General features: G+C 46.2%; 1 protein-coding gene across 3 annotated transcripts in view; it reads left to right on the top strand.

Annotated features, from left to right (window-relative positions):
• The first annotated feature begins 238 nt into the window (after positions 1 to 238).
• The window catches only part of C7H3orf70 (chromosome 7 C3orf70 homolog), a 34000-nt gene continuing 11883 nt past the window's right edge, over positions 239 to 22355 (top strand). Inside the window, exons 1-3 of one of the 3 annotated variants that reach the window (XM_075507602.1) lie at positions 239 to 577; positions 19095 to 19659; positions 19750 to 22307. In XM_075507602.1, the coding sequence (XP_075363717.1) occupies positions 400 to 577; positions 19095 to 19651 (735 nt within the window). In that variant the 5' untranslated portion in view covers positions 239 to 399 and the 3' untranslated portion in view covers positions 19652 to 19659; positions 19750 to 22307. Of the gene's footprint in view, positions 578 to 19094; positions 22308 to 22355 lie in introns of those variants that run through there. The other 2 variants (XR_012776475.1, XM_075507601.1) reach the window with 2 other exon arrangements.

Raw genomic sequence — 22355 nt, 5'->3', positions numbered from 1 at the left:
GGCGTGACCCGACCTCTGGCCAGCCCGGCCTCGGGACGCCGCGGTGGACCACCTTGCTCCCGGAGCGGCTTTGCCCTTGTGTTACCGCCGCACGCCCGGGTCTGCCCACCCCCGTCCCGGCTCCGGGCGGCCGTCGGGGGCCGGGGCAGCGGGCGGTGCTGAAGGACGGGCGGGAGGGGCGGCAGCCCGCCGACCCGGGGCGGGGCGGGGAGGAGCCGGCGGGGCGGGCGGCCGGGCCCTGCCCGCGGCGCTGCCCCTCGCGGCGCTGGGCGGGCGGGCGGTCCCCGCTGCGGCTCGGCGCCTTCTCCTCCTCTTTCTCCTCCTCCTCCACCACCTCCTCCTCCTCCTCCTCCTCCCTGGCCGCTGCGGCGCGGGGGCTGCGGGCGGAGCGGCGGCGCCATGAGCGGGGCGGCGGCGGCGGCGAAGAGCGAGAAGCTGGACGAGGCTCAGGCGCTGGCCCGCAGCTGTGCGGGCAGACCCGACTTCCAGCCCTGCGACGGGCTCTCGCTCTGCGCCACCCACAGCCACGGCCGCTGCTTCCGCCTCCACTGGTGCTGCCACCTGGGATGGTGCCACTGTGAGTGAGCGAGCGCGCGGTCCCAACGGTCCCAACAACGGTCCCCGCGCGCCGCGCTGCCTGGGTCCGCCTCACCGCCCCGTCCCGTCCCGCGGCGGGGCTGCCGGCCGGCCGGGAGGAGCCCGCCCCCCGGAGCCGTCCCCGCCGAGGCGGCTGGCGGCAGGGCGGCAGCGCGGCGTCTTCGCGGCCGCAGTGGAGAGCTTGGGGCCGAGCCTGCTGCGGTGGGACCCCAAACTTCGGGACTGCTCCCGGAGGGGTGGCCGGGCGGGGCAGCGGCGCGGCTGCAGCGGCGGTGCTCGGGAGAGTTGCCTCAGGGCCTGGCGTCCAAACACCCCTCAGAGCCGGGTGACGGCCGAAGGGTGAGCTGCTTGTGGCGCTGGCTGCTGCCTTCGCACACCGCCGCTGCTGCATGCGGCTGTCCTTTTCACCGGAGGATGCATTCACCAGCTACTTCGTTCTCGGTTCTAATTATTTTCTTTTTACAAGCATACGGTTTAAAATCTTTTGAGAAGTAACTGCTTTAGGATATATATAGCAGATAGATACTGTTTCAAAACCCAGTGTTGATCCAACTATGTTGAAAAGGCGCCCAATGACTTTAATATCTGTATTCAAGATACTGATGTGTATAATCATGGAGGCTGGGATTGAACTGTGGATGTCCAAACATAGTTTGATGAATAATTAAACATATATAGCCTTGAAGAGCAGGCATTTCAAACAGCATGTCGGTATGAGGTCAGGAAATGGTGATGGAGCTGTGTACTTAGGTCGTGTTGTGTTTTGGAGATCTTAAAGCCTGGATGGTCGGGGTTAAAGTTGGACCCTTGTGTGAAGGTTGCTTGGTGCTGCTGAAGATGCCCCTTGACTCCTGACATCCCGTTCTCCTTTTAAGTTGTCGCCATCTCTTCTTGTAATTTAATCTCCTACATGGGTTCCCCCCACAGACACTTTTTGCAAATTTTGCTTAATGAGGAAAAGGGCCTGCCTAAAAAGCCACCTTTTATTTGGATGAGAGCTTCTATTTGAATTAAATACACATTCTAGGAATTTCGCCTTGGTTTGGGGTTCATTTGAAATCAGCTCAGCACAATGTTTTATTTCTGCCTGTGCCCTGAAATGAGTACTGTGTGGTGGCATAACTGGCTATGTCAGAAGGTGCCATAGTCACCTGCTGTACAGGGACAGGGATGTTTCATCAATGACACAAAGGCCCTCAAGTTATGACCTGGCTATACTCTTCTTTTCCAAAATTTGTCTGGTCTCAGTTGTTTGTGGTCGCCATCAAGATATATGAGCTTATAAGCATTCTGGAGTACAGGATTGGAGCTTAAAATGGCGTTTATAAACTGGAGATGTTACCTGAAATCAGTTGGGGTGGTCCCAGGAAGGGGAAGTCAAACGCGTAGCTGGGAACACCTGGAGAAGTGACATTGTGGAGAAGGATCTGGGGATTAAGGTGAATTGCAAACCGAGTGGGCGTCAGCAGCAGGAAGCCTTTGTGGTAGAAAAATCCAAAACCAGAACCCGAGCCTTCACTTGGGGATGCATTAACAGGAGCATTGCAAGCGTGCAATTTAATTAGTCTCTTTAGCTCAGTAATGATGAAACCAGACTGATGGGCTTCGTTTTGAGCATTGCACTTTAAAAAGCTGTAGGAGAATTGGGGAGGTTCTGTAGGAGATCATAGTGATCAGCTTAGAAAATACGATTTACAGGGGGGTGCAAAAGCAAAGGGGTTACTTGGGCTGTAAAAGATTGATGGAGGGAGGGGAGATGAGCTTTGCAAAGTGTAAAAGTAGCCTTGCAAAGAAAGCTGTGTTCTAGTCCTTCTCTACACAGACTTGAAAGATAACCAGTTATCACTTACCTGTGGCAAGGAAAGTTTAGGTTTGGATATTAGAAAACATTTTAACTAGGAAGAGAAATGAAGCAAGGGAACAGAGTACTTAAGAAAGTGAGGGATCATGGTCCTCGAAGGCCTTTAAGGAAGGCTTAGACTGGTGTCTCTTAGGAGTTACATGGAGCTGATTCCCTCTTGGAAGGACCACTTGAGATCCCATCCAACCCTTAGCTTCCCTGTGGCAATCATAAGATTTAAAAATATTATAGCTTTTGCAAGAAGTACTGACTTCCTTCTTAATTCCTCCTTTACGGCTAAGGAAACTTTGAGATACATTTGCCCCATGAAACTATGATTTTAAATGAAGGAAGTCACATACCTCATTTTCTTGTTTAATCTTCTGAAAGCCATGAAGAAGTGCGCTCTCTTCTTGCCCCCTGATTTCCTAATGCAAATTTCAGAACTAAAAATCTCTTTGTATCCTGCTCCTGCAGAATGAGTTGAGTTGAACTTAAAAGGGGTAAGAATGAGGCCTGTAATGGAAAATTGTATAGAGGTCAGGGATGTAATTAAACAGTGTTGGGAGTTATCTTCCATAAACGCAGTGCTGTAATACTGACTTGGGAATCCTCAGAGGGTCCTTGAAAGTGGTTTTCTGTGACTCTTAAGAGCTGTATTGGGGTACAGGAAGCTCTACATCAATTAAAATGCCTTTGAAGTCTTATTTTCCATCAGTGTCCAAGGTCCTGGAGAACGTCAGCTCGGTTAAAGTGCACTTACACTGAAAATTACAAAAACTCACCACCGCTACAATGAGTAGATTGTCTCCTCATGTATTCAGGATCACATCTGCTTACTTCAGTGACAGAAGCAATTTAGCGTTGCAGAGCCACTTGGCTATAAAAGTAATAATTGAGAAAGAACCTAGTCTGAATTCCGCAAAGCCGTTTTTGTTGGCACGCTCTGAAGTGCCAACAGTACTTTAAGCGCTCTCTTTACCTCTTATTTCTCTGTCCGTAAAATGGCAATAATAGCTGGCAGGCGAGATCACAGAGACTGTTTAGTGTATCCAAACAGCTCCAAGAACCTCAAGCGCTCTGGGTATCTGTATGACTTCTGTGTCTAAGCCTGGGAGTTTATTTCGGGTCATTTTCAGTCTGTTTTGGGCTTGGTGGGGAGCAGATTTCCCTGTGAGATGGGAGGTGGTTCTCTAATGTGCCCCTGTGCCTGGGGAGCTCTGAACCCAGCTAAAACCTCCGTAAGCAGATGCACGCAAAATGTGCAGCACCGGTGGGCTTCGGGAGGCTGCAGATGGGAGGGCTGGCAGGGTGCGTTGGGTGTCACTGGAGACGCCTGCCTCTGTGGTCATCAGGGGTCTGGCAGAGCAGGCAGCACCTCATATCCTGCTGCAATAGATGTCTACAACACCCTTCCCCTCTGTGCTGCCAGACATCTGCGCGCCTGCCGACTCCTGTCTGCATGTGGAAGCAGGATGAGGGCTCGAGCCTTCGGAGTCCTCTTCCCTGCAGGGAAGAAGGTGTTGGCCCAAGAGGTGTTTTGATTTCAGCTCCTATGTTTGTCCCGTTACACATTTCTCTTGCTTGCACTGCGCCCTTTCAGTCTATCCCTGCGTGCATTCCCCTTGCCAGAGTGACAGCCCCCTGTTCACCTTCCTCCCCTCCCCTCTGACAGCCTTATGGGGTTTTGTTTATTAAATGCAGGTTGAGAGCCTTAAATTACTCAGATCTACTTTTTCCAGAGTCAGAGAAAACATGCACCAGAGGAAGGTCTGCAGCAAGGTGCCTGCCTGCCTTTCCTCACTTCTGGATTTCTGCTGCGGCTGATTTGCACTGATGCTGTCTGCGAGGCTGCTGGCTGTGTGGTGGTACCTGCTTCTGTCAGAAGGGATCAGATCCTCGGGGTTGCATCTGTCCTGACAGCAGGACTTTGACTGTGTTTTGCTAGTTTTACTTCCTAAGAATTAGCTTACTAGAGAAAGCATCACACTTGATACAATTACAAGATTGGCTTCATCCCTGGACAATGCAAAAATAGGGTATTCTATTGCAACTGTTTTCATTTTTTAACTTGAATATCTTGCATTATGTTAAACACCTTGCAAAAATCTCAGTATGTTATGTTGCAGTTATCAAAAATATGTTATGAATAATGGTTCCACAATACTCATTTCACAGCAGTTGTATCAACGGATAGTAATTGTGCTACCTCGTATTAGCCTTTCTGCGATTTATTTATTTTTGCCCTGGTTAAGCATCAAAAAAGCAGTCTTTTAGTTACTTAAAGCCTCTTGCATATCTTATATTGAAAAATAAATGCGGCAAATAAATTTCAGTTCCACCACTTTTGCGAGATTCACCTGTTTGGACTGTTTACAAGAAAACAAACCAAGCATGGGTGAAAGCTGTGAGGTCTCCTTTGGGTGGTCAGAAAGGCAAAACAGTTGCTAGGCTCAGACATGTAAAAAGATTGTGGTGGCAGTAGAGGTTTTAAAAGACACAAATGCTTCCCTACCCTTGCATTTTGTTACGTGGTGTATAACACTTGCAGGTGTGGCTTGAAATACCTTCCTGCTCTCTGGTGTGCATCACGTAATTATGGGACTGTTACACCCTGAGTTTAGATCCAGACCTGGCAGTTTCTGCATGAGGTCAGGCAGGCTTGGCAAGAAACCCAAGAAACTGTCCTTCATCAGCCAAGAAGAGAAAATGGGTTTATATGATGGGTGGCATGCCATGAAGGGCACGTGTGTTCTGAGTGGTTTTGGGGAGAAGGACTTCTCTGATTTTGGCCATGCAAGCACATATTCTGGGGAGGCAGAATCAGAGTATATTTACATTTCTTATTCATCTGCCCGCTGAACAGGGAGACCAGGGTTTCTCTTCACTCTCAAAGCAAGCTCGATTGCTTCTTCATTGTGTCTGTTTTATGGGCATCTGCAGGTCCCCCGGAGGTGGACCAGCCAGTCGTAGTTTTGGGTCTGTGGTTGGTCTCTGCTGTGTGCTTGGGCGGTGAGAGGCAATTATCCATCTCCCACAGCTGCTGCCAGGGAATGAAGTAAATCAGTACAGTCACTGCACCTGTGTGTACTCTGAGCAGATATTTGTTCCTCACATTCTTCTCTACTTGAAATACCAGGGGGTTTTTTTATAACATTTTTAAATAAAAACATTCGTTTTCTGTCCCACAAAACTGGTGAAAGCTCTCTATCGAGGCATTTATACCTCTTCCAGAGAGAAAGATGTGATGTTGTGTGTCACGTCGCCTCTCCTACCTGTCCTCTGGCAGCGTACACACCCTGGCCCCATGTGCCAGGTGCTGGTATTTTCCCCTGCTACATAGTGATGTGTGCAGCATATAAGTAGCTCTGTGCACACATGTAGCATTTCCGTGGTGTCTTTCCCACCTCTTGAGCGACAGAAGCTATCAGCAGGGGCTCTGACAATCTTTGAAGCCTGTGTAATTATTCAGACCCCAGCCTGCCTGTGGGAACTATAAGTAGGGAATCAGCAAGGCAGCCTTTCTTTCCTGTAACAGACCACTGGTAAGGAGCTAAAATGGTTATTGAAGGTATTCAAGTGCACCATGACAGAGCTTGGGGGTCTAAAGAGGAGCCGTGTCTGCCTGCAAACCAGCTTCTGTTGATCTCTCCATGTTAGAGAAGCAGCTACAACCCTGGAGAGGATCCTAAAATAAGCCCTGGGGTGCTCTGCAGCATTGCATACATTGTAGATCTCCAAAAGCTTTGCTTTTGTTCCAGTGGGTTTTCTTTGCATTGGTTTTTGGTGGCTATGAAACTCTTTGCCACATCCAGGAGACAGCAAAAGGGCTGTAGTGTACCAGTGCTTTACACATATCTCTGTCTGCGAAAGGTGATGTAGACTGGAGCTTACTGGAAGTAGCCAGCCTGGCACCAGTGATGGCAACTTAAATTTCCAGCAGTGCTGTTCCATGGGCAAAACTACATCCTGATGATTGAGTTGTTGATAAACATGAAAAGGGAGTTGTAACATGCTTATGTTTTAAATTCTGAGACTGAATATTTGGAGTAGCTCATACATTTTTCTTTGTGGAAAACTCTGTCTAAACAGGAATGGAGCAGTGGGGCTAGGAACTCTGGGGCTGGGTGTTCTCTGAAAACATGGCTTGTCTTGGTGGGAGGATGATTACAAATCCTGGGAGAAATAAGCATTTTTCATTTGCTTTTGCTGTGAAAAGGATTTGAACATCCATCCAGTTTAAGTCCATGTATCCGGACAGAATGTTTGTGCGTGAGCAAGGCATTATGCTGAGCACCAGGCAAGAGCTGCAGAAGGGTGGATTTTTCAGCTTGTCATGGGAAAAGACTTTTAATGAGGATTTGCTGCCCGTAGCTGTGCAAGATCTTCTCTTCACCTGTATTTTGAAGAGCTATGATATTCTAGCTTCATTTCACTAAGCTGTACACAATGAAGGGAAGAATGTCAGCTTAATATATTCTGAAGTGTAACTGTAAGGGAAAACACTTATGCACCAGTTTTTATGGGTGCACCATTCTGGACCTGGATTGCATTTTACTGCTCTGGTTTTAGTTATAATCCACAAATCACAGTATGAATGTACTATTGAAGCTGTGTCTCACAAAGAGAACCCACATGTGTAGATTCATCATACCCTGTGGGAACATCAGCACCTTTGAAAGAATGTGCTGGTCATTCATTTTGAAATCTTTACTATAATGCAGTTATGTTCAGACACATGCATGTTCTATTACAATTAACAAACCCCCTGATATCACTTAACAGGAAAAGACCACAGGAAAATCTTTGAATTCAAGTTACTTGCTGTAAGTACATCTTGTAGGACTAACTCTTCTATGCCTCATACAGGACTGAATAGAAATCACTGCGCTTCTTTCTCCAAAAGTCCTGAGAAAAAGGGGCCTTGTGTACCAAAATGCTTTCTGCCAGCCAAAAACTCTTGTTTGTCATGCATGACTATGAGGCTGTGTTTCATAATCTGTCTGTCCATTGAGGAGCGTGATTCACAAAGAATTATGTCTGCTTGCCCAAAACTCTGGTTTTGATCTGCTGGTAGGAGCTCCTGAGTTGCAGGTAAATGACACCTCTACTCTGTAGCTGCTTGAAGGGTTAACCTGCTGTTTTCATGAAGCCTGCTCAGGACCAGCCTGAAATTATGAGGCTGTGGATGTTTCCTACCAGAAGCAAGTACTTCCGAAGGAAAAGTTCATTAACATTGCATCCCATCAGCTGGTGCAGTTGTCTGTGAATTCAGGACGTTCTGAACAGCTTCGTGGTGAAGGCTCCTGCTCAGGCCTTCATTCTGGTAAAAGGCTTCAGGCACTTTTCTCACTGCAGAGTAACAGCTCAAAGATAATATTTGTACTGGAGTACAGTGCCTGTGGCAAGTGTGTGGCTTCCTTCCTGGACTCTGCAGGTGAGGAGATCTGTTTGCCAGCTTGAATCTGCTTAAGTGTGCTTACTCAGAGTGCCTAAATGCAGAAGTGTATGACTGCAGTGCCTTCTAACGCATTATCCTTACTCTTGTGGTTGCTGATGGATATTTCGTGTGTCTCGAACTGTTGCCCATGGTCATATCCTTGCATTGCCCTATGAGACAAACAGAGTCATGAGATTGTCATCTTCATGGTTTCCATCCTGCAGGTCTGCAGAGCTGACTGTGTGCTCAGGTTTGCTGGAAGTACTGAAGAAGGCTTTCAGGTATTTGGCACAGGACCTCAAATTTCCTGGCAGCACCTGTGTGCTCATCAAGAATTTGTTTTGTCAGTGGTCATGCAGATGGAAATAGCAGAGCTGGGCTTTTAGAGAATGGACATCTTGGGGTGTTTTTATGTAATAGCTCTCAACTTAACCACTGCTACCTTACACTTCATGACTCACTTCAAGCCTTGGTAACTTACTTCTGCACGTTGGTAAGGCCATACCAGAATTTTTTGTTTCTGTAAGGGACAAAAAGCAAAATGCTTTACTCGCAAACATTGTAAGATGTTCCAGAATGATAGCCGTGACAGTGTGGGTTTAGCTGTTGATGGATGGCACAAGCTTATACTAATGTAAAAAGCTGGTTGACAGTAGATTGGATTCCAAGTAGTACATATATATGTCTCTCTCTCTGCATATAAAATGACCCTGTTTTAGTGTGTTGTGGATTTTATTCCAGCACCTTCATGAATCTATCTGTCCACAAGATACAGAGTATGTTTTCATAATGGCTTTGATTCTTCCACTAATCAATTTTTATGTAGTGACTGATCACAGAATTCAAGAAGTGCAGTTGGTGCAATTTAGAGATGTTTTTGCCAATAGTTCAGTATATTCATATAGATGGAAGTCAAAAACCTACTGGGAAAGTAAAATCTGATTGCTTGGCAACTGGGCCTTGTTTTTAATATACCCATACTTTAATTTAGGCAACCTAACAGTTGGAATTTATATATAACCTATGTTGTAAAACAATTTCAACAAGAGGCATACATTTGTATTCTTGTTCTCACTGGTGGCTGCAGAGCTTGAGAGCCCACACGTATGCTCTCAAAACTGCTTGTTTTGTTTGTGTACTTGCACCCAGCCCTGAAGCCTTTTCCCTGCTGTGCCCAACGGGAGCATACTCTGATGTTGTCCCTCTCGCTGCTTGATGTGTGATGCCAGCGCTGGAGCACACCTGCAGCCATTTCAGGCAGGGTGCTTGACTGCTTCATGCTTCGTACTGTGTGGCTGCCTGTGTTGTTTGGATTTCAGTGCTTTGCTCATCCTGAGCCGTATTCCAGGAGTTTGCACTCGCTCACAAGTGGCTCTTGTTGCTGGTGCAAGGCTTGGACACCATCAGTTGTGTCAGGGTGGACTGATCAGCTCTTGCAGTCTTCTGCAGTCCACTGGCATTAGCCCGTCCATAGGCAGGGCAGGCAAAAGGAGACACTCAGCTTTTTCTTTGTTTTTCCTACCCTGTGCCACTGGATCTCAGAGTTCCCCAGCTGGCGCTGTGGGATCTTGGCCCTTTTGGTGTGAAACAGAGGGTCATGGGTTTTACCTCTCTGCCAGCGTTCGCTTACCCTGCCACAGCAGCAAGTGCTGCATTTGCTCCCACCTGCATTGTCCAGCTGCAGTGAGCCATTTTCCTGCAGTAGTACTGTGACGTGATGGCCCACCTCCTCCACCTCCAAGGGTGGTATTTGGTCTTTTATTTTTTCATGCAAAGCATTGCTGCATCCCACGCCCCTCCAAGGGAAGGGTTGGCACCCATACCTACACACATCAACTCCGTGTGGTGATGTATTCTAGGCATAAGCAGGGAGAGTAGTCCTTTAAATTCTCCAGAAATGAGTTCGGTAGAGGCTTGTAATAGAAATACGAAGATTGGTTTGAATGAAGTATGAATGGAAATGTGCACAGATAGGCACCAGACGAAGCAATAGGACGAGGGTTGAAAGAATGGCCTGTGTTGATAACAAGGACGCTGTTCCCAGCAATGAAGTTGAATAATGTGTTGTTTGTCAAGCCCAGAAGGCTTGCGCTCTGGTAAGGCCACCACGCAGATGACTTGTCAGCAGGAGACCCTGTACTCTGACAACAGGAAGGGAGCAGCACAGGTACAGCACATCACATATGCCATTGTTTCTCCTGTCAGCCCACCAGGAAAACAGGCTGTAGCCATGAAGATGTGTCTCTCCCAAGCTACAAAAAACAACCTCCTGCCTCAGCTGTCCATCCACAGGCTGTCTCCTGTGGCTGCAGAGTACAGGTTTTTCTTGCATGGTACAGTCCTTTGGAGAGGACTTTCCATTCAAGAACCCATGAGCTGTTCTGCTTATTTGAGAATTCAGAGGAAAACATTCCCATTGCATACAGGGGCTCAGGGTGCCCCCCTGTAGCATGTACTGCGCACCTGGAAGAAGACTGTAACTTGTCTCTCTAGTGCGTGTGATTTCTCAATACCAGGAAATGCCTTCATTTTCTAGGTAGCTTCTGACACTGATCTGTGCTGATCCTTCTTTGTTACCATATCAGCACACTGACTGTCTGCATGAAAATGATGGGATGCTGAAGCTTGAGCAGATGGTGCACAGGGATGGTTTTGTAGAATAAATATTCAGCACTAAGCCATTTTTTTGCTATCTATCTTCTCTACTGAATTTAAAAAATATCTAGTGTAAGTTGGGGATAAAATTTTTGAGGGAAATGTGCAAAGAGTGGTTATTCTCCCCTTTGGGGTAGCTTTGTAAAGGGATATTGGAAGGCAAACGTCCTTGGGTTCAGAGCTCAGGTTGCGATAGCCAGCGCTTAGCTGCTGTGCTCACGATAAGCTGTGCTTGTGGAGGTATGTGAGACTGACTGCTACGCTTTTCATGCCTGTGCTGTGGGGTGTGTGTGTAACCCAGCGTGGGGCTGTGCCGGGGCTGGGGTTAGTATACCTGTGATAAGTGCGACATTTCTCACAGGTACCGAAAGGAAAAAGCTTCTTTCAGAAGACACGTGGCATGCATTGTTGTTCATGGCTCTTTTGGGTGTCGATATTCTGTTCCCTTACAATGGTTAGTAAGCAAATATGGCCCCTTTAAGAGGGTTTATGGCTGCATGAAACATTTCTGAACCTTCAGGGTTGCTTTTTCTTTAAGTCTTGTAAATCCATGTAAGAAATGAGAGGAAAGAGCACGGATGATAGAAGGAAGCTCCAGGGTCTGTTTGCATTTGCGAGTTACCTGCTCTTAAGCAGACATGCACAGAAAACCCTGAAAGGCTTAGACAGCTTACAGCATGTACAATCATGATCCTTTTTGTATTTAAAACAAATCAAGACAAAAGGGCATTAAAATACAAATTTGATGAAGGAAAAACTTGCTGGTTTTTTTTTCCCGTCTTTCTTGGTTTCCTGTGAAAAGCTTATGGCTCATCAAGTCAAGGGCTGTCACAGCTGTCTCGCTATACAGCAATGAGAGGGAACACCTCTCTTTCACATGAGAAGAGAACTGGCAACTGTACAAAATTGCTGCTGGGGGAGCCACTGTAGAAACGTTGCTAGACCGGTTCTTTTCTGTGCTTGGATGAGGTCGGGAATGGGATGGATTTGTTAGTGCTCTGATGTAGGTGCTTCTGTGAGTAGGTGCTGTTTGTAATGATACACTTCTGTTAGGTCAGAGCCTGCTAATGTTTCCTGGTGTATTTCCAGGCTGCTACAGTCCCGTTGCATGATTTCTTTTTCTTTTGTGGCGGTGGTGGGGTAACTGATGTTCCTTTGCAGAGTTGGCTTGTGTCCTTGGAGTCTCTTTTATGATCCCTTACTACACCTTCTAGTTATGCCAGAAGTACTGGAAACGTGCAGGATGCTCTATTTGTGTTCCCTGCACTAGAAAATTGTTTGAACAATCTCAGTGCTTTTTCAAAGTTCTTTGGAAGAAGTGCAGGGTGAAAGTATCACTTACATTCAGGTGTTGCATATCTTTATCTATGAGGCTCCTTCAGTGTCGACAAGCATTTTAACTTATGCTTCATTATAACCACCAATGGCACAGTTCAGCTCTACTTGAGCTTGTACTGTAAATCTGACAGTGCCTCAGTGTCCTGAAATATTTCTGTTCCTCTGGTGGCTTATTCCATGTCTCACGTTCCCAACGCAGCCCATGATGTTTTGCTAGATACAACATGATGGCTATTCCAAACAATACAAAGACATGGAAACTGGGTTAGTAGTGTTTTTTTTACATGTGCCATCTGTAAATGTACTCCAGGTTTCTCCTTCCATTTGTTCTCACCCTTCTGGAAAAGCTATTACTGTGCTCTAAGCAAAGTGTAATTTGAAGCTATTATAGTCCTTGGTGAATATTTATGGTTAGGGCAATCTTTGTTTGCAAAGGTTTGTTGTCCCAAGCTGTGCATATAACTGGAGAGAGAAAGAAGGAGGAAGGCCAGAGGCAGTTATTTTGTCTGCTGTTGCAGCCTGTGGGGCTGGAAGGCAGCATCCCCGTGTAGGTGTTCAGGCCAGTATCACACTTTCAGATGACTCTTCTACTCTGCTGAATGCTTCTGAAAAAAAGGTGTGGTGGGTACCTCAAGCAGGCTTAGAGTGCTGAGTGCCCGTCAATATACATCTCCAGACTGTGGGCAGCGAGCTTTGCTTTAGTCTGTAGAGGAGGAAAACCCTCCGTCTGCCCTGACTTTCTGCTTTTTCATTGGTGAAACGATACCCAGTTCCTTCCTGCACACAGGCTGGGGCTGACCACAGGCCAGTCTGTTACAGCAGAGCTATCTGCCACGTGTGCCACCCACCACCCCAGGGATCTTGGAAAACCAGCCGGGTGCTTTGACAGTTTATACGTTGCCCTTGGGCTACTGTGCCAATCCAGGCAGCAACACACTACTCCAGCTTGTAGCTGTCATCACCTGCAAGACAACTTCATTTAGACATCAGAGGGGTGTGCATCCAGTTAGCTCTTCCTAAAGAGACAGACTTGTCTCTCCTGCCACGCTGGTGACATATGAAACAAGTCCCACTGGAAGAATGCTTGGTAGTTCTCTATCTTTTGCTACGAAGAAAGCCAGTGCTTGAGAAGCGGATCTCCAAGGCTTCCCCATGCAGAGAGATGTGGAAGAGTCCCTGTGTTGTGAACTCTCCTTAGACTAATGCAGAATCCCTCCAAGGTAATACTGTCTCGTGTTATACATGCATTATGAATACTTGCTTTGCCTTTGCTCCTTCAAAGCTGTGCGGTACTTGATTAGAATTTTTTGTAATGTTCTTCATAGTGGGACTGATTTCCCACCCATGTAAGCTGATTTTTTTGATAGGGTTGTGTGTGGCAATAGGAGAGCCTTGCATGGCTGGAGTGAGAATCCTGGCTGACTTTGCAACCAACGATCACTGGTGCTGTTACAAAGGTGTAGGTTCAAGCAGAAACAAGTCACCAACACTTAAAGAGCAGCTCTCTGCTGTTAAACCATGGGCACCAACGGCACACACCCTCTGCACACCCTTATTCGGTGGGAACACACAGCTGCCTAAATGCCAGCCCGTGTGCTTTGCTGTATGGTTGAGGTCAGTGCTTCAGCCTCGTTAATCATACATCACAGCCAAAGGCACTGAAATGTCTGGTGAGATCAGAGCTGGTTCTCTTCCAGCATACCTTGGCTAGGTGCTTTCACTGCAAGTGCTCAGCCAGCTCAGGTGCCTGGGAGCAGTTCTTAAGCTGTGCAGGTTAAATTGAGACAGGTTATGGTTAAATAGTGTATGGTTAGCAGGTCTTCATTAATGCTGCTGATTTTTAGAGTAGATGAGCTGGCAGGTTGGAGGGTATAGAAATCTTTGTCCAAGCAAGCTGCACGGGAGAAAATACATAAGAAAAAAGCTTTCCTGTTTCAGTTAAAAGGTGCCTAAATGTCTTGCATGCAAACAAATATACACAGTATGTATCGCTGTATAGACGCGTAAGATCAACAACTTACGATCCACAGCAATCTTTTATTATTTTCTGAAGTGCATTGCAATTCATGTTGTTGTTTATTAGGAAAAAAAATCCTTCAAGGTAGCATTTTGAGAGGGTAAAACTTGAGAATTTATTATGAGAAACCTCACTGGTGAAAGATGGATTTATTCTTTTTTTTAATATGCCAAGCACGTTAATGAGTGTCAGAGGTAAACTAGAATGCTGGGACGAAGGGAAGTAGAGAATAAAATGTTTAAGCAGCACCTCTGCTTATTTCATGGTTAAGTTATTTTGTATTAGCCATGGAAATTGCTGCTGTGTCTGTTCAGTGAGGATGCATACAGACTGCTCAATTAGCAAAATAATCAGAAAGAAATGACCTCGTGGCTTGCTTCTAAAGGCTTGTATTTGTTTTTTGTAAGCAGGAGACACTATAATAGAGCTTCCAATCAATCAACCACATAGTTCTGGTAATCAATGCCACAAACAGACTTTATATATATATTATATGGAAGTGTGCATCTACTTTTGGGGATAAAAAAATTTTCCAAGTTGTATGAGTTTGCTCAAGATTTGCAGGTCATGATAGAGCTCACTGCTCTGCTGGATTCTGCCTTAACCTGCTGGCAGGTGGCACTGGAGGCGTGGAGCCAAGGCTTTGGTGAACAGCATCCATCCGATTTGGCAATAAAAATCATATTTCTGTGAACAGACAAGCAGGGAGATGAGCACTGCCCAGTACTTACCTCATTGGACACATCTGGAATAGTTGTTTTGCAGCTGAGTATCAGCTTTAGTGTGTGCTAATTCTCTGGAGAATTTTTTTTAGGCTTTCACAAGGGTCAGTTGAATAATGAACAAATGGAAAAACAATCAGTCCTTTTTAATTGTGCACAAACTGCTGTTGCTGTGTGACTGGGATCAAAGAGGTGCAGCGTTTATGGAGGATAACACTTTGTGAGCATGTAGCAGCAGAAAGTGTAGGTACTGGTGCAGGCTTTTGGTTGTGACAGTTAAGCGTAGCCTACATACCTACTTCTGAAGTCTCTCATTGTCTCACATTTCATCGTATCATCTGTTAGCATATGGCTGTCGTGGATAATTGAGACTTATCATGAAAATAATTTTGGCAGAGCCTAGTTTCACACATTTCCTGTTAAACATCCAGGAGAGGAACGGGCTCTTGTTTCCCCTGAGCCCTTTTGCCACAGTGGTAGAATGGCAGAGCCAGAACTGTGATGCTTCTTCATAGCAGCTATTACAGTGCTCAAGAGCTTCCCAAACTTCTGCAAATGCAGCAAACTGTTTTTCACTGTTTTTGGAGTTTGATTTTTGGACATGTGTTCAGCATGTGCAGTATTTTTCCTTCAGCAAATTACCATCTTCCGCATAGGCAGCGGTGGCAAGTGACCCAGGAAACAACTTGCGATGCAGTGTCTAGTCTGGCATCTGTATTTGTGCAAAACACTGTAATTTACAGGAGCATTCATCAGCGCAGCTCAATTGCAGAATTCTTCAACTGGCTTGGTTGGAATAAATAGGCAATAAATTACATGCTGGCATATTAAAAGGAATGTATCAGAATAGGTGCTCAAAATACTATTTTATCATAGACTTTTGCCAGCTGTTTAAAGTCAGCAAAAATATTGCTGTTTATTTCAGTGGGAGTTTGATCAGACCAAGATGTATTATAAGAGAACTTGGGGACTTGTGCTTTTGGGGTAATTTTCTGTGAAAAAGATCCCTGCCAATCCTGCAAGCTGCAGGGGTGGGGGGCAATCTTATTTTTAAATTTCTGCATTTATTTTTCACAGAATGCGTCATGGCTGATGTGTTTACACGTATTATGTAGGGTAAGGAGTTGTAACTGAGGCTGTAACCACAGCTTTGTCCGTGATGGAGTCTGACAGTCCCCGCTGTGAGCACCAGCACCCCTTAAAGAGGGACCTGATCATGTTTTAAAACAGAAGTTTAATCTGTCTAAAATAAACTTGGCCCTAAAACTAGCTGCAACTTAACAAACTTGTACCAGAATTCTAAAAAAATGTAGAAAGCAGTTCATGTAGAAAATTCTCTTTTTTTTCTGTTGGGCAATTCCTGCTTTACCCTGGCAGAGCGCTTGTCCTTGGAACGTGAGGAAATGGTTTCAGCCACTGTAAGGTCACACGAATGGGGATCTGAAATCCTCTGTTAACAGAATAGCCGCTGTTTTCTCCTACCCTGAAATTAGTGCCAGCAGGGCAGTTTTGAAACACGCAGAGAATTCCCACATGCTGCTGCAATGGTAAAACAACCAGCTGAGCTTCCAGGTAACACCTCATCTCCCCCTGCTGCCACTTTTTGGGGAGGAAAAAAAAGTCAAACTGATGAATCAAAGATTTATCATTCAATGTCCATGCTGTAAGTTACTTTGGCTTAAGTCTGCCGCTTTCTTCTCCCAATGTCCCCCAGCCTTCTGCCAGCATGTGGTGGCTATTTTAAGTAGAAAAATACAGTCCTGTTGTGCACATACCTTTTTTTTTTTCTTGATCCTGTTAAAATCTTCACTAGGGCCTTCCTTGGATACTTAAGGTAGAGGTGGCACAACATTGAGTTGAGAAATTTTTTTTCACTAGTATCTGTTTTTTATCATTGGTTGTCAATGGAATGGAATAGGAGCCCACACAGAAGCGCTCCAAATATATGAATAAATACAGTGTCGTGGTTTCAGGCAAGGGTAGGCTGCATTTCAGTTTCTGTGAGCTGAATTTTATCAGACCCTATTCCAACCAGCAGCATGCTAATCGGTCATCTGTGTTGCTTTGCAAGACAGTAGCATATTTAATGTTCACTAATTTCAAAGGATTTCTGGAGAATGGCAGTGGATGGCAGGAAGCCATCGGCTGCTGCTGTTACAGTGGGTTGTGGAGGTAAGGTCTGCGCACCTGCCCCAGAGAACTTCCCAGAGAAGTTGTGTCAGCAAGATTTGAAAAATGCCCAAGAGACCCCATCCCTCAGTGACTGCCAGAATCAAAATATCTGTGCTGCTGCTCTAAAGGGCACCGGAGGAGTAAGAGGTCTGCTCTGCCTGTGGTTGAAGTGTTCAGTTGTTTGATGCTAGCACTTAATTCCTCTGAGTCACCGCAAGTTTAGAAACTAGACCATGGTATGTTAAAAAGATGGCAAGTGGAGAGGATGTCTTTGTATTTTCTGCCATCCAGCCATAATCAAACAGGAGGGAAAAAAGGTTGTTTTATTTTCACTGAGCTTTTCCAGTGGCTCTGTAACAATTATCATTCCACAGATTGTAGGAAAAAAGTGCTTGATGAGGTATTCGAGGGGAGCTGGTCAAATCTATTCACAAAATGTTCTTTTCCCCTGCCCACCCACTGCTGCCGTCTCGCTGCTCTCAGCCTGGCTCGGTTGGCTGTTCTCTCCCATGGCACGACAGGGGTGGGCTTTTCTCTTCAGCGTGTCTGGTGCTTGTTCCTCTGAGCCTGCTTTCTGCATGTGCTGGCCTCGCAGTGTGCCTCTCCCACGCTCCAGTGCTCCCTAAGCTCTTCTTTCAGCTCTGCGCTCTTTGTGGCGTTTCCTCTGTTCTCCCTGTCCTTTGGCGAGGGGGGTTTGAAGTCCCAGCAGAGGAGCACAGCTGACTTTCACACGAGCTGTTTCCCTTCCAATACCAACAGTGCAGCAGGGGTGGGAAAAGCCTTCTCCAGCATTCGAGGTTTCCCCTGGTGACGTGCTGGAGCTGGGCTGGCAAAGCACAGCTTGTGTGTGGGCCCTGGCTTGTCGGGGCTGGCAGAGGCAGCGAACACCCCAGAGGCTGCTGCAGCCGAGAGTTGGGATCTCTCAGCCCGTCCCATTGCCAGTGCTTTCAACAGGTGGCTGGGCACCAAATGCCACGCTAGCTGGGAACTTGTTGCAGCCAGAGCTCTTCCCACGTCTGGGAAGGATTCCCAGGCTGAGGATGGGATTTTTTTACTGCAGAGAGGCATGGCGTGGGGAGCGAGCCCTTCCTTGGGGAGAGGAAAGCGCTTCTTTCCTGCTGATGGCCTGGGCCCTGCTCAGCCTCCCTGAGCCAGAAATGCAGTCACTGCTCCAATTTTCCAAAGGAATGAGTAATCTGGGGGAGAAGGGCTGCACCTACCTCTGAGCCGCAGACACAAAAATGTGTGGCAGATCTCATCACTGCACAGCTGGATTCATTAATGCAGCAAGACTTTGGTGGCTTTCTGCTCCTTACCTGGAAAGCTTCAAGCATCAAAACAGTCCTTCAGTGCTTTGATACTTTCTCTGCCTTTGCAAAGCAGTATTTGCAACTAGTACATCAAAACTCTTCTGAGAGCCCCACTACTTGCAAGTCTTCTGGAAATTTGTGCTTTCATAGTGTATGAGCCCCTAGGGAGACATGAATCTTTCAGAGACTTCATGCAAATAAAATGCAGCATTTTACAGTCTTAGGCATAGCCTCAGGTTTCTCAGTTTTTCCTAACAAAGTACTGATTTTCTGCTCTTTTATTTATTTCTTTTAGTAAAGATTTTTCAGTTCACACTTGGTTCAGCTCTGTATAACCAACATAATCCAATTTTCTTACTACTTAACCAGATAATCAAGATGCAAAAAGCATTTCTATGGCTTGGGAATTCCCTTGTTTTCTGTCTTAAAATTCTAATTGCAGTCATGTATGAACCTCTGGTTTATAATACAGAAAAACACTATTTAGTCCCCAGAAAAAAAATGTAAATGCATGCAGGGAGACTCATTGTACTTTGGAATAATAATAATATTACAAAACCTAGATCATTGTAGCAAAGATGTAAGCTAGAACTGCTCTGTGTTCAGTGAAAAAAAAAAAAAATCTCTGAGCATCTTTTCAGTTTTCTTTCCCCTAGAAAGGGGTGCAGGCAGACTTGCATCTGTCCCACTTCTTAGCTATGGAGTTGTGCCCCTGGAGTTAATTTTCTACAGTTAGTGATGTCCTACAGATGTCTTTGAAGCAGGGGCAGGGAGAGGAGCAGGACTGGGGTAAGGAAGGTTGTGCTTACCTACAGTATTAAGCATCAGAGAATCCATACCAGGAGAGGACTAAACACCTTGAGGTCATTGAAAACAGAGCGGCTACTGACTGCAGGGAACCGTTGGTTATTATTAACGGCCAAGGGCAAGCATCATGTCATCAGTTTGTTTCCAACTCAAAGATAACAATCTTTAAATGCTGCTTTTCTGTTTTTCCCCACAGGTAAATATGTCTATCAGCCCATGACACCTGTAGAGCAGCTTCCCAGCACCGAAATACCCGTTCGCCCTCGGGAGTCTACAAACACCATCCAGATCTCTGTTTCGCTCACTGAACACTTTTTGAAGTTTGCGCCTGTCTTCCAGCCCCCTCTGCCCCCCGACTCCCCGCAGTTCTGCACGATCGCAGACCTCTTCATTGACAATTACCGCGTGAAATGCATCAACGGGAAGATGTGCTACGTGCAGAGGCAGCCTCCCCCCGTGCCCCACAAGATAAAGCCGGAGGAAGTCCCTGTTCGCAATGCCTTAATCACAAAAGAGAGCAATACACCAAAAACAGATCACTGCTCGTCCCCTTCCAGCTCCGAGGACTCCGGGATCAATGCAGTTGGGGTTCACTACATGGAGTCATGTGATGAGGACACAGAGGGGGTGGCCGAGCTAAGTTCAGAAGAAGATTACAGCCCAGATAGCAGCTGGGAACCAGATGAATGCCCGCTCTTGTCACCCTCGCAGTGCGAAATGGAAGTGATTGAGACTATAGAAACCACTGTGTGATCCGACAAGTTGGTATCAGATCAGTCCAGTTCCCACTCAGTAATGTTGCTTTTGTAGTATTTATATTTCTGTTTTTTCTGACAATCCCTTTTTTCCAGTGCACTTGATATTTCAGATTCCTCATGGGAGTGTGGTCATGGGACTTGCATATTGGTGAATTAGCAGCAGCCTGAGCAATTTTAACACGTTCTCAGCCTGATCAGATCTCCCACATCTGCACATAAGGTAGTGATAAATCTTAAGACTTATATAGCTGAAATAGGCCCTAATCTTGGTCTGGGTTACATCATATACTACTCATACAAGGATGTGCCACTCAAGGTGTTTCCATCTGTCAGGATGTTAGCAGTGGGCCTTCAAAGCACAGAGGGTGAGCTAGTGCAGCACGCCTGTGAGCAGCAAAACCAAGTTGCCCTTATTCTTTCTCAAACCGCTACGCGAGGTGTGGCGACAAGAGGCTCTTTCCGTCTCTGTCCTTGCACAGTGTCCATCCTTTTCTCTAGTGCTGGTGCGACCCTTCTTGAAGGCTGTTGGCACCACTCTTCCAGTGGGTTGGTATGGCAGGCTAGAGAATGCACAAAGTGCCTCCAACTTTTCTCCAGGCTATGCACTGAGCATCTGCTGAGTTAGGTCAGGCTCTGAAATCTCCTGAGAAGGCAACTGTTGCTCTGGAGGGGGATCAGTTGCCTGGATCCAGCTGGTCCCTTTTCTCTACATGGATCTCAGGAAGGGGATCTGGCTTTTGCAGCTCAGCAGGAGGGGGAGCAGGCAGAGATGGAAGCACGGCTGTCTAACCAATACCATGCTAGACTGGAGTGTAAAATGATAGGCAAAGGAAGTGACTACCTCCAAACACACAAAATCCGCCCTCAGCTTTGCCTGCTGCTTCCTCCTGTGCTGTTTGGTGCCACACACGTGCACTCAGGACCAAATGGCCTCAGGGCCTGCATTTGCCTGAAGAATAACAAAATCTAAAAAAAAAGTTTCTCAGCCACACCACTGTGTTGGCAGAGCTTGGGGACAGCATGGAGGTGCCCGTGGGAGGTGGCCCACAGGCTCGGTAGTGAGGGTGCTTGTTAAAATACAGCCTAAGGTCATTCTAGCGGAGAGAGGAAGCTTCGGCTCCTGCTGCTTTGCACACAGTTCAAGAGCAGATTCTGAACAGGGGTTTCCTCAAATAGCTGGTAAGAGCAAGCTGTCTTGCTGCTGGTTTGGTTTCAGCCCTGCTTGACGAAACAAAAATGTCATTCTCAGAAGATTTCAGTCAGCTTGAATCAGTTGGAGTCAGTAATAACTGTGTTTTCAACAGCATTACTGAATTTCTTTGTGTATTTGCTGTTTATGTTTCAAAAGTCATTGGTGAATATAAGGCTGTGTAAATGTGTACAGTTTAGTGATTGATACTAGATTATAGTCTGTGTTGTAGGATGGCTCATCTCTCTCACTGTATCCTGACAATATATTACTAATTTTATACACTTTGTAATCAGTATCTTTAGAAAATGTTTAGGCAACAGTGTGTGTACGTGCATATGCGCGTGTGCTAGGAGTTTACCCTAAATGGCTATAAAGTAATACTGTACTTTTTAGACTAACACTTTCAGACAAAAATAATAGGTTTTATAGTTTTGATGACTTACTTAAAAAAGTGCAATGCTTGTTAAATGAGGAACTTGGGCCATTGCATGAACAGGCACCTGAAAATGTTCTGTTTTTCTGAGGGCATTTAAATGGAGGCTGTAGTAAAACTAAATAGGATTTATTTATTTTTTAAGGGCAGAGTTGTCTGTCTTGGTTAACTAAGGTTTCTAACATTTTTAGTGTCGTTTGACCAGACACATTCCATAGGTAGAAGGAAGCATTATGTATAAACCTACAGCATTTATTCATATTTAATCTTTCAATTGTAATCTGAGTGGAGAGCGAAAAACCTCACTCTTGTGGCTGGCCTGCCTGAGCTTTCTTCCCAGAGGCAGCTTCAGCTTCCCAGGAGGACAGGGTGGGCTGGCTGATGCATCCTCCCAAGGGACTCGCAGAAGCGGGGCCTTTCCCAAGGACAGGGTGTTCCTTGCCAGCTCTCACTGCAGGCACCAAGCACAGGAAAGGTCATTGGGACCCTCTGACATGGCATGAGCTCACCTTGTTTGGAAGCAAGCAGGAGCTGCCTGGCTGCTGCTGTTAGGGGGCACCAGCTGTGAGCAGAGTGAAACTCAGTTGGGTATTTATGACCAAGACTTGCTGTAAGATCCTGTGGTCTTGCAGGTTCATATCACTGTCGTCAGGATACATTCTTTCTTAACTGTAAGTACTTAGCAATATTCACAAGCTGTGAGTGTCTCCTACCCAGGATTTGTTCAGATGTCTTAAGCACAAAATAAGCTGCCTCTTCCTTCTGTTGTACCTGTAAAACGTCAGTGGAGCAGCCTGGTGTGGGACAGGGCTAGTTCTGGAAAGCGTTTCAGCAGCCAGCACAGTGGCAGGTTTCCCACTGTGCTCCATCACGCACCCCAGTTCAGAAACACGCTCTTCACAGAAACGTGATTTCTTTTCTTTGCACAAACACTGGCGTAGACGTGCTGTAAGAGACGTGCCCTGGGCTCGTTGCTCACTCTGCCAGGGAGAGGTGTATGTTTCCTCTTTAATAAAATACTAAACAACTGAAGTTCTGCTTGTCGTAACTGTATTTTCCATAGTACAGTGAAAC

Source organism: Mycteria americana, chromosome 7 (genome assembly GCF_035582795.1).
Source record: "Mycteria americana isolate JAX WOST 10 ecotype Jacksonville Zoo and Gardens chromosome 7, USCA_MyAme_1.0, whole genome shotgun sequence".
Taxonomy (NCBI): Eukaryota; Metazoa; Chordata; class Aves; order Ciconiiformes; family Ciconiidae; genus Mycteria; species Mycteria americana.
Note: the sequence above shows the minus strand (reverse complement) of the source record. Positions and strands in the feature narration are given on the sequence as shown.